Source organism: Melozone crissalis, unplaced genomic scaffold (genome assembly GCF_028551555.1).
Source record: "Melozone crissalis strain CALT ecotype California unplaced genomic scaffold, PUWL_Pcris_2 ptg000019l_1, whole genome shotgun sequence".
NCBI lineage: Eukaryota > Metazoa > Chordata > Aves > Passeriformes > Passerellidae > Melozone > Melozone crissalis.
Genome location: NW_026535797.1, coordinates 4,977,975 through 4,990,689, shown reverse-complemented (window position 1 = coordinate 4,990,689; position 12,715 = coordinate 4,977,975). Strand labels below are relative to the sequence as shown.

At 44.6% G+C, this 12,715-nt stretch overlaps 1 protein-coding gene across 6 annotated transcripts in view; it reads right to left on the bottom strand.

Moving 5' to 3' along the window:
* FGFR2 (fibroblast growth factor receptor 2) overlaps window positions 1-12,715 on the bottom strand; it is a 78,635-nt gene that overhangs the window by 50,650 nt on the left and 15,270 nt on the right. For 3 of the 6 annotated variants that reach the window (XM_054276856.1, XM_054276857.1, XM_054276855.1), the window contains exons 3-5: window positions 8,139-8,405; window positions 7,330-7,404; window positions 323-492 (exon numbers count right to left, since the gene is read on the bottom strand). In XM_054276856.1, coding sequence (XP_054132831.1) covers window positions 323-492; window positions 7,330-7,404; window positions 8,139-8,405 — 512 coding nt within the window. The remainder of the gene's footprint in view (window positions 1-322; window positions 493-7,329; window positions 7,405-8,138; window positions 8,406-12,715) is intronic. The other 3 variants (XM_054276860.1, XM_054276861.1, XM_054276859.1) reach the window with 2 other exon arrangements.

Genomic DNA, 12,715 nt, shown 5'->3' with positions numbered 1-12,715 from the left:
TTCCAAATGCGTCTCTATAAATAATCCTTAGCTGCACTGCTAGGCTAGAAGCTTAAATTTCAGAAAAAAAATAAATAATTAGTGCTCAGTAAGCGCCAAAGAAACCACCCACCCTTCCCCAGAAGAAAACAACCACCTCTTTTTACTTCCACGTTTGATCCAAAGCCATTAAAATATTTTCTGTTAACTTCAGCAAGTTTTTGGTAGGTTTTTGGGTTTTTTTGAGAGGGAGGAGGGCTGGATTTGGGTTGTTTGGTTGGGGTTTTTTTTCAACAGCTTTGACCAAGAAGAGAAACCACAAAATGCCACAGTGAGCCCTTACCTTGTAGCCGCCAATGCGATGCTCCTGCTTGAACTCCTTCCCGTTCTTCAGCCAGCGCATGGTGGGCGTTGGGTTGCCCATGGCTGGGCAGCGGAACTTGACGGTGTTGGCGGCCGGCACGGCGTGGAGCCTCTTCTCCATCTTGTCCGTGTGTGTCCAGTAGGGCGCCCCTGTTCCAAAGGGACACATCCAGAAACATCAGCACCGGGAACTGAGCTCCCCCTCCAGCCCCTCGCGCCGGCGCACAGAGCCGCAGGAACCCGCCTTCAGCACGGTTTGGAAGGAGCACAGGGTGGCGATCAGCTGCTGCAAGTGCCAGCCAGGGTTTTGCAAACGGCTCAGTCTGCTGCTCTGGGTGTTTAATTTGTGACAAAATTCCAATAATTAACCACAGACAACTTTTGTTTTGCGTACGTCAAGTAAGACACAGGCACCGGGTTTTCATCAGACACTTTGGACCTCGAGCTGAGTTACTGCAATGGTTCAAACTCAGAATTTTTGGCCCTCACCTCTGAAGCCAGACAGACCAAGACAGAAAATGGCTGGAAGTATCAGTTGTTTCCCCTTCTGAGAGAAGGGGGATAAAAACACCCACCAGTCTGACAGCAGCTAAAGGCTGCAGTGTGTGATGCCAAGGTGAACTGTGCATAGAAACCACAGAAATGTATCTACAAATGGAACATACTTCTGAAATCTTAACCCAAGCAGAGGAAACCAAACGAGTAAATGTGGATCACCAAGAGACATTTATCATTTTGGAGGGGTTTCCCACACTAATGAGCCTCCTGAAGTCCAAAGGGTCAGTGACACCCAAAACCATGGCATAAAGTGAGAGTGCCTCTCTCTCAACACACATTTTGGAGGTGATTATTTTCCCAGACCCTGACATGGCTCTCCTGGCTCTTGCTCACCCCTTGCCATGTCCTGGCCCAGCCTGTGCCCACATGAACATCATGAGAAGCCCATTTGTCATGTACCAGCAGAGGAAACACAGCAGAACAAAATTTACAACTGCCCATATGTTTTTACCCTCACAGAAGTAAACTTGGACACACAGACCCAAAGACAAAGTTATCCCATGCTCTGGGTCCTTGCACAGCTTCATCTACATTTCTTAACGACTTCATGGCATTGCTTCAGTCATCTCACCATAACAGTTGTTTTTTTCTAAGTTAAAGATTCAAGATCTATTTAATAGTAGGAAACATTAATTTCTTTTACAATGGAGTTTTCCTGAAGCAAATCAGATTAGTGTGGAATTTTTAGGACTAGAGGGGTCCAGAAAAATAACTCCATTTCTCTCAGCCCTGTTTCATTTCCTTCATTAGCAGGCCAACACTCCACTATAAATAAATTCTTCCGTTCCTCAAATATTTATAGCAGTTCTTACAATCAGTGCAAACTCAGAAATCCTGCTACCCCCCCCCCCCCAAATAAAAATACAGCTGGACAGAAAATACAGGAATAAATCATTTAACAAAGTCTCTCTGAGTATAAAGAAAACATTCTAAAAGCAAGTCCTATAATGATGCTATGAACGATAAGTGTTAAGGTTTTTATTTTGCCCGAAGTGGCAATTAGTGTTAAAATTAATGAAGTAGAAAAGCAAAGCAAATTCATGCATGTAATCAAAATAGAAAATCAAGTAACTATTGAAAATTTTAACTGCAACACTAAGAAATTGTTACACAGACTAAAGTGAATTAGAGATGCAAGGAAAATCACTGTTAACATTATTTGCTAAAAGCAGGATCACATTAAAACAACAGAAGACTTTAAACAAAGCCAAGCAGAGGAATTAACTGCTACACGCAAGGGCCAAATTACATTACAAGTACACCAGGCAAAGGCAGAATTACATGCTGGTACTGAGGAATTAAAAAGCTGTTTTCCCTGGACTCCTCAAAAGTCTCCCACTGCTGGGCCCTACTTGCAGCTCCCACAAAGTCAAAGCAAATTGGGGTAGGTCAGAAACCACCAACCACCCAAACCAGTTGTATCAGCCCCCCAGCCAGAGCAGAGGGCTTGCTTAGCCCCAGGTGGGTACTGCCAACCCAGCAAGGGTCACATCATCCACCACATCAACCTCTCTCACAGTGCAGGGCACCAAGAGCTCACATGCAGCCACCGCCAGCACAGCCTCTGAGCCACGAGCTCCACAGCCCACCCAGGGCAAAGCTGCCCTGCAGCCCATGGGATGGAAGGGCCAAGCTCTGGGAAGCTCCCACCAGGCTGCAGGCTGGGACCAGGGCACTGGAGTCAGTCAGGACTCCAGCAGCAGCTCCCCAAATAAAACTGTTTCACACAGCCAGGTTTGTACTGTTATGGACCAGCCCATCCTCTGGTTTTCTTGAAAATAACTATCCTTTCCATCAACAACCTGCTCCCGGAAATGCTCCAATACAACAAATGGACAGAGGGAAATCTCTTGACAGAGATGGGTGCAAAAAAGAGGCCAGGCAGATGCAGGCTGGAATGAAGAGAAGCAGCTCCATTTTGTGGAACACCCCAGCATGGGAGAAAGGTCTGTTTGGAAAGCTTCTCCTCACACAACCCTCAGCATAACCTGCAATGCTCCTAAATTACAGGTCAGCTTGGAGAAAAAACATGCAGACATCACATATGGAAAGCACCATCTGAAAATGCTTCAAGACATCCTACGTTTGGCAGCTCCTCAGCATGTTTAAGAGGAAAAGGCAGCAGCATCACAAACCATCACACTTGCCCTCAAATCGTGCTTTCATCCAGTGATTGATCTGATTAACACGCAGCATTCTTCTTTATAGATTAAATCATCATAACCTAAAACATCTTTTAGTGCTTCTATTTGTCTTGAGAGGAAAAACACTGAGCTTCACTGAAACTGATAATGAACAGTTAATGAGTACCAGGTGCTGACTGCTCTCACGGGCCACGTCCATCACTGCCACCAGGACAGGTGATGTCGGTGCCACCACTGCTAAAAGCTCACAGTAAGCACAGCGCAGACTCCAGCATGAAGCAGCAAGGAGCAGCAGGGGAACGGGTGGGAATTCCTGATTGCTCAGAGTTCTCATTAGTGAGGAAAATATCCTGCTGACCCACACTGCACACACATTACATCTAATCAGCCAAATCTCCTGCATGTGAAATTGAAATTAGGAAGCCCAGGGGACCACTTCACTTCAGGACTCTTCAGTTTTTATTTGGACTTCTCTAATACAAAGAAACACAAAAGTAGTCAACTCCAAGCCCGCCTGACAAGCTCCTCAAGCAGGCAATAGAGAGCCATAAGTGACCACATCAAACCCCTCCAAGGTTTGCAGTACTATTGTATTTGACCTTTAATTAAAAAACACTTCTAGGCAACATCCAATTTTTGCTGCTCCCCTGAGTGGGTTTCCACTCTACAGGATTTGATGAATTTGAACCTTGTTTCATCCTTTCTGAAACTCTTCAAGGCATGAAAGGAACAGCATGTGGATTACATTTAGATACTTTTTGTTCTTGGTGCCAATTTACCATTGCTTGGCCCAGAAGAAATTGTTTAAAGGGCGATAAGAAAAAAAAAAAAAAAAAAAGTCATAAAGCCTCCAGTTGCCTGACCAGAATTCAAGGCAGAGCAGCAGCATCTTCAGGGCTACCCAGAGGTCTACAGAATAAATTAGTTGGTGGGCTTGATTGCAACCACCACGACAGCTGCTGCCTTGCCAGTATCGGGTCAGGAGTACAGAAATCCCTCAAATTAGGGCTACCTCTCAAAATCTCAACAAGGACAAGGCAGTAAATGCTAGCAATGTCTTTTCCACTGCTGCCAGAATGATGATCAGCACTTAAGCTTGTAAAAGCAAGTCCTTGGAGATGACCCTCCAAGAACCAAGCTAAGGCCCATCTTTAGAGTAACAAAGGGGAAATCTCGAGTGTCCAACAAAGGCATTTTGTGGAGAAAGGGGACTGTTTTGCAGTGGAACCAATCCTGCACCTTCCCCACGAGCACTAATCCCTTCAACAAAAGCTGGAAGTAATAAAAAGCCATTCAGGATGCAGTCTGGAACAAATCTACCACAGTGTTTTTTCAGACAGTTAAAGTATCTGTCAAGCTGAAGGGACAGCAAACGCAGAGTAAGATCTGCTCTGCGTGCCTCTCACTGAAAAATACTCACAGGGCCAGTGGTCAAATGCACATGGTACACACCAGTGCCCTCCTCTCCCAAGGAGGAGCTGCTCCTCACATCTACAGAGTCACCTACAGCCTCCACTGACTCCAAGAGCAATTGTATTTTCTGGGCAGCCTTGAAAATTGCACTAGATTTCCTCAACAGCCTCTCCACCTGCATTCAGAAACCGTGGCCTCTGAAATATGTATCTGCAACAGAGGCAAAGAAAATACAACAGCTTAAAAGAATACTTAGCAGTGTAAATAAAACAGCTCTAAAAGGTTTGTTTTAGTTTTAAGTATGCAGGAATGAGAATGCCAAGGTTCAGCTTCCTGTTGAAGGCACTACAGCCATTTCCTGCCTCATCTCATCATAATTAACCTGCCAAGACAGCTGGACTTTATCAGAATTGTTTCATCAAAAAGCAGCAACCTTTGAAGGCTATGGCCTTTTGTTTCCACCAGTAAAGGCATAACCGGGCCAATTTCCATTGCTTATCCTTAATGATCACAGCTATTATTTGTATGCAAATTATCAGTTAAATCATCTGAGATCTGCAAAGCTCAAACCATGATTGAGGAAACACTTAAAGGACTTCTGTAGAAGAGCAGCAGCCAGGGACCATTGTGAGGTCGTGGACTTTGCCAGGCTCAACATCCCAGAGGCAGGGAAGGTAAAGGGCATTTGGCCATTGTGTGCACTGCCTGCCCCACAGCACGCCCAGCTCCTGGTTCACTCCTCCACCCGCCTTGTAACACAGTACCTTCAATCACATGTGGCCTCCTGGATGTGATATAGAAAACTTGGAAGAGGAAAAGAGGGCTTACAAGGCACACCACACCAAGTCCCACCCCTGACTTCCACACATGAATTGCCAAATCACAACCCTCTTTCAGCAGCCCTGTATTAATCCAAGGGAGTTACTGTGAGGCAACTCTTCACTGAGCACAGAATGCTTGGAGGGACGCGGGTGCCACAACCCTTCAGTCATCATCCTGCTTCCAGCTCAGAGCCTGGGAGGATGTGCTGCTCCCCCAGCAGACAGTGGGCACCTCTTAAAGAGCAATCCAACAAGGAGTTGTTTCTGGAAAGTTCTGCTCAGGCCCAAATCTTTCCTTTTGCAGTTTCCTCCCTTCCATCCCCACGGCTGCGCTTTCCCCGCCATCCATGATGTTTGAACGTTCCTGCCTAAAAGGCATCTTTCACTGAGAGCAGGGAAAGTGTGTTGGCCCCTGCTGCAGCACACAGCCCTGCCCCAGCAGATGGACACTGTCAAGGGCCTTTCACCAGCTCCCCAATCAAGATTGATTAACAGTAGCTGAAAATGATAGCTCGTTTTACAAGAACGTCATCAGCGCAACCGCTGGGCACTGCTCCCTGTGGCTGGAAGGGCAGGAATCCTTCTGAGGCCATTACAGAGCACAGCTGCCTTGAGAGAAGGTCCTTCACTTCTCCCAAAAGCCATTTATGCTCACAGTGGATCACCAAAGCCATCACTGCAGATCAGAAGCACAATTGTCACCGAAAACATCACAAGCCCTTTTCTGACCAATATTAGTAAAGCTTTAAGGAACAGCAAACATCAGAAGTGTTTCCTAACAGGAATTTCTAACCATGGGTCCATCTCAGGGCAGAGCTAACACTGCCTGGATTGGTGAGTTTTGCCTAGACAACCTCTTTTAAAAGCAGTGTCCCTTTTCCAAGCTCTCCAATTCTCTTTGCCACTGCATTCCTCTGTCAGGGCAGCCTCCAGCTGCCTGATCTCAGCCCTTTCCAGAGGCACCTGTGCATCAGCCTGGGGTTAGTCACACTAACAGATGGCAGAGGCCAAACAGGCAGCTAGGAACTTATATCACTTTAAATAGCATCTAATGTTTCACAGCTCCAGGCCGGGGGGCAGCCGCACACAAAAGGCACAAACCACTGGGGCAGCCCAAAAATCAGGCTGTGCTTCCTCACCTGGACACTGCTCCAAGCTGCAGCTCCTGACCAGGCAGAGCAGCAAACACACCCCCTGCCCACTGTGGGTGCTGCTCACTGACATCTCCCCCAAAGGATTTCTGTGCTCTGTTATTGAGTTTACCAGGCCCCAGTGACAGCAAACCACCAGTCACCGAGGGGGTTCTGCAGCACTGCACAGTGGCATCAGGAGCCAATATGCATTTTATATTTTTTTTTTTCCTCTTAGAGAGTGCTCTATTTAGAGCTTATTAATAGCTTTATGAATTCTCTAAAGGGGACGGAGTTTAACACATTCAGATAGGTCTAAGATTCTTTTAGCCCATTTTCATCACACATAAGTAGCATAAAATGTGGGTTTAGCATTGAATCGCCTTCTTTACAACAAACCTTAAGGTTCTTTGCAGACAAAAGAACCTCATTGTCTCCAAATTCATCCTCCCTGGCGAGATTTCTGCTGAGATTAGGGATTTAAGGATTTTCCTCATTACAGCTTAATTTTTTTAAAAGTTTTCATATCACCTTTTAACAAAATGAGCTGGATCTTTGTTTCTTCTGTTGAATTTCTGCTCAGGTTCAGGAAAAGTTAGTTCATCTGTCAGAGTCTAAACCAGACAAAGACCAAACTTCGATTCAGAAAGAAAGGAAACTGCAGAAATGCCAGGAAGAAGGGAAAAAAAGAAAGTACAGACCAGAAAAGCACGTTCAAAAGAATATTAGTTTATTTTTATTTTTCTTTTCCAAGTTATGAGCTACGAGAAACAGAAAACAGAGGAGGACAAGATACAAAGATATTTGACAGTACATGCAGTTAACAATCAAGAAGCTCTGAAGACAGGAGTGCAAGAGATGGGACAAAATTTTCCACGTGGATCTTGCTAGTGACTTCTGGCAGTGACTTCTGTTACTTACTCATCTGGTTGCTGTCATTCACAAAGTCCTCGGACCCATCATTGTCGTCTTCATCATCCCCAGAGGAAAGAGCATCTGCACATTAAAAACAACCAAGTCTTTAAACCAGCCTATTTTTTTTTTACAGAAAAACAAATTGATAAGCTACATCTTAGAGTGTATATTAGGAAGAACAAGTGTTTATATTAGTTGTGCAGAAGGTAGAGAAAAGAAAATCCAGCCACAAAATCTGCCATTTCCATGTGAAATTGCAACAAAATTAGCTAATAGTCCTGAAGTGCTACAGAGTTTCCGAAGGGAGTTTGCTAATTGCAAAAATATTTCTGCTTAATATTTTAACTTCGGTTACAGAAATGCAGTTGAACACAACTGAGCATCTCCAGAACAACTTGAAGGATGTAGAACACACTCTCCAAACTTGAAGGATGGAGAACACACATTTTCCTCTTTTGATGCATGGGACAAAAACCTGTATTCATTCTACTGGTTTTATCATCATCATCACAGCAACTCTGTCTAATTTAATCCTGGTCAGAGTGGCATAAAACAGAGCTCTACAGCAACTGTTAATCTCTGTAGAGCCCATGGAGCAAAAAGGAGCAGATATAAACTGAGTCCATTTCAGGGTCAGGACAAGGAGAAAAATCCCCAAAAATCTGGGGATACAATTTAAAATTTGGGGATAAAATTTACAGCTACAGAACTCAACTCACTGTGCCCTAGTGGACTGTTTCATATTAGCTCATAAAGTGTCTTAACATCCCATCTTACAGCTTCTGCATGCAAAAACCTGTGTTCGACTCACTCACCTGTAACATTTACAATGAAGTACAGAGTATCACTGTCTAGGGTCCTAACAGCAGTGCAAGCATAGAGGCCCGAATCTCTGGCTGTGGCATCCTTAATTTGTAAGTACTCCCCAATAATCACTGTCCTATTGTCAGGCCCCAAAGGGAGCCCATCCTTAGTCCAACTGATCATGACGGCGTCTCGCAATTGACAGCGCAACTCAAGCGTCTCTCCTGGAAGTGCTGAGTAAACATCTGGCTGAGAGATTTGGTATTTGGTTGGCGGCTCTGCGAAGGTGGAAGGAAAGGAGGAAAAAGTAGAAGAAAGAGAAGGGAAAGGAGAGAATTTCCAACACAGGTCAGTCAAGGCCCTTTTCATCCACGGAAATCAAGTTATATATCAATATAACTTGATATATAAAATATCAAATTTTAAAAAAAATGTTTCATCCAGATTAGCCCAGTGTTCTGTGTTGTTAAACTGAACCACATGCAGGTTATTTTCAAGAAGTTCACCAAAAGTGAAGCTCAGGCACTTTTGATCGGTGTCTTGGCATGTCCCTTGTCCCCAGTGCCACACCAACACATTACTCCTCTCATCAGTCACAGAGAGCAGGGGACAATGGGGGTTGCAGAACCCGGAGGCTTCAAAGGACTTGTAAGAGAAGGAGGGGTCAAAAGGCAGATCCATCTTCTGTCTTAGCATTTGGGTCCACATTTCCAATTAATAATTATCTTTCCCCACCCAATTTTATTATAAGTTGCTTTTCAATTTTTAAAACCTGGGAAGTGCTGTTTTGAAACAGGATATCCAAAACCCCCTTCACTCACTAAGCTAATAACCATGAGTCCCGATACACAGTATATATATGATTCCTTTTATTTTTCTCCCTGTGCCCATCACAAAGTCTCTACATTTCCCTTCTGCACTACCAGCACTTCTCTCTCCATGGCAGTAACTTTTCCCTTCAAATTCTTTTTTGCTTCATTACTTATTTCACAACCTCTGGCCAGTGAATACAGCAGAAACCCAGGAGCACAGGCAAAGCTTTCAGAGTCTCGGTACGCGCAGAAGTTCCGAGCGCAATGGCTCATCCGTCAGCTCCCTCTGGTAACAAGAAGAATGTCAAACCACAGTCTTTTTCCAAAAAAACATCCTTGGAAAACTACATCTGCCTATAGTTACTAGACCTTCATCCCTGCCTTGCAGGGCCAGCTCTCAGCAGGGGGAAAGAAGCAGCAGCCCCGGGCACTGCAGACTGTCTCCACAGTGCAGTGGGAAGGCTCAGCACACCTACCACGAGCTCAGCCTGTCCCACAGACAGGCACTGCTTCTGGAACTGGTGTGTCCCTGCCACCACACTATCCCTGTCCCAAGGGCCTCGCCCAGGGAGGCAGGAATGGTAAATAAAGGAAAGAAGCACAGAGGCATCTTCTGTTTGCTCATGGGGAGGGTCAGAGCGCACAGACAGCTGCTCCCCACGCACCCCAGACACGTCCTGCCCTGCACAGGCACAACCTGTGTGCCCAGGAATAAATAAAACACCTCTCTGGCTGCTTGGGACTCTCAGGGAGCACTGAAAGGTGGCTCTTTGATGTCCACACTTCCTTCTAAGAATGCCAAAACCCTGAAACCAGTGTTCCTCCTCCTTGGGTTGTCATTTTTTGTATCACACTTTCAACAGGGCAGCCTGAAACAAACACCACATCTGAGCAGGGCTGGAGATGGGAGTTTGGAAATGCTGAAGTTCTGTCAGTAGTTGAGATTTCTGCAGCCCTGCAAGGAGCAGAGAGTTGGACTTGATGGTCCCCATGAGTCTCTTCTAAGTTGAAATATGATTCCATGAGCACCAGAAGGGTCCAGCATGGTGGGGGACTTTAGCTATCAGGTTCTACTGAAGGACTTGGAGACCCAATTTTCCTCCCACTCATCCTGCAATCCTGTCATTACAGCAACGTGCCCTATCAAAGCTTCTCCTGCCTTTTTCATTAGGACAAACATGTTTTCCCAAAGAACAGATTTGACACACACAGCACACCAAGGTGGCACATGAAACCCATCCCAACACAACCAGTTACAGAGACTGTAAAGCTTCTTGGATTTAGATTTTATAATGAGGTCTCTAAACTTTCCAGCATGCCGAGTTCCATCTCAAGAGTCTAGAACAGGCTCCAATACAGATTTATACCTCTTATAAACTAATTCAGTCTTGCTGATTTAATCACAAACCCACAGGTCTGCAATGCAGGTGTTTCACTGAGTGCTACATTATGCTCTTAGAAATAGAATTTCCAGAAGGAGCATGGGATGGGGTCCTTTCTATATATATTTCATCACAGTAATGAGTGTGTTAGAGTCTGCTTGAGAATTTTTTTAAATTAGATTTTACTATCAAATAAAAAAGGTACCTGATGCCAGTTACCTAATTTACTTTGAAGCTAGTAAGAATTCTTTGTAATGCTCTACCTGCAAAAAAAAATTTCTTTTACAAAGTTTACACTGTGTCAGCAATGTACCGGAGTCTAAAAATGTCTGTTTAAACTTCTTTAAAAGCCACCTTGGGTGATGATACCTCAAACTTCCTTTAAGTGCATTAGAGCCTTCTGCTGAACAGTGCCAGGAAACTCACAGGATGAGCCCACACACAATTAAAAGGAAATGAAAATGAAAATAATTTTTTAACATCACATCCCTGATTTCATCTCTTTTTAAACCACTAACTCCAAATTTGCACTGAGTCTTTCAACACAAGTCCAAATCCAAACTTGAGAACGGTAATTAATTTCAAAACTACAATTTTAAAAAATTCCTTTTACAAAGAAAATCACTGGCACACTAAAGGAAAAACAAGTTTCAAACGGGTATTAGCATTTGGTATATATTATCCTCCTCCATTTCTTTCTCTTTAGAGTATCAAGGAAGATGCAGCAAAGTGTTGTCATGATATAATGAAGTCATGTTTGGAAATTGTGAGTTATTTCAGGTAAGCCTTTGTGTTGCCAAACTAGAATGTAGCAGCACTTAAGACTGTCACTTTTTATAATGTTTGCCTATAAACTTTTTTCCAGTGTGGGTTTGAAATGGTGCCCAAAAGCAAACAGAGAACAGGTGGGATTCCGAGGCATGAATCCACCCAACAGCTTCACTGCGAAACTCAACCAGTTCAAACTGTTCAGAAATTCCCAGCAGCACATAAACAACCTATGCTGCAAGTTAACTCTCCCTGGGACACTACACAAGGATTTTTTTCGCTGCTCTGAAATTTAGGGACAAATTTTGCACTCATGTCCATGCTGTACCATCAAAGCAGCGGCTCCCCTGTGGCTGACAGCAGGGCTCTGTCCCTGCTCCACAGGCAAGGCTTGATGACCTGCTATCACATCCAGCTCCTCCAGCCCTCTTGGAAGCTCAGCCATCACCAGAGGCCTGTGAGCCAGCCCTTTGCTGGGTTTGTCAGGTTAGATATGAAGAAGTTTCTACAATGAGGGTGGCACTGGCACAAGTTGCCCAGAGACGCGGTGGATGCTCCATCCATGGAAACATTTAAAGCCAGGCCGGACAGGGCTCTGAGCAGACTGTTCTGGCTGAAGATGTCCCAGCTCATTGCAGGGAGCTCCAAACCATCTAAGGAGACACAGGATTCCTTTTTAAGCAGATCCTGCAAATCCTGTAACTGTGGCATTGGTTCCTCCTGCAGAGGTGCACTACCTGACATGGATTACACCTCTCTGTCACCCTTTAGAACACCAAACAAGCAACATGCAGAATGACTCTGGGTGTTCTTAAACACTGCAGGACAGGGGACACTGCTTCTGCTATTTTCTGCTCTCAGCCACATCCTTATTTGTAACAGTGGTGCACACAATGTATTTAAACTTTATAGGTGGAGCTGTTGAACAATACTGCCGTGGAAAACCAAGCTAAACAGCTGTGAACTTTTTCTCTGCCTGCTCATACAGCCTCACAGCATGGTTTAAGCCATCCAGCCATCAAGTGGGGTAAAGACTGTTTGCATAAAAGCCGTGACCACAATAGAGGACTGGGGACACTCTGACTGCTCTATTTCAGATGATTAAGATATGCAATTGTATTCCAAATCACGTTTCTGTTCCAAATTCGGTCACTGAGAGGTTTATACTTCCTTAGGTTTTAAATTTATTATTATCATAATTATTAGTCTCCATTTACTAAAAAGTTAACAAAGAGCTGCTTATCTTAAGTCTCAAGTCATTTAGTTACTTAGTTACAGAGCCAAATAATGAAACGATCAGCTAATAGCTAACCCCAGCAAAGATTCTCACACAACTCTCCAGAACACAAAAGCCTCAGACCCCATCAAGCCACTTTCACTTCAAAAGGCTTTAGTAAATAACTAAACACTCATCACAGTGTGCCCAGAAGGGTCAACAGACCTGACCTGTCAAGAATCCGAGAGGTTCATTGCAAAATTGAATGTCCCCACAGGGAACACCGGGCTGCCAACCACCACCACCACCGCTGCTTCTCCTGCCCCTCCCCATGGTTCTCCTGCCATTGAGGGACGTCCAGGAGACCACACTGGATGAACGACATGGAATGGGGATGTCAAATAGGTCTC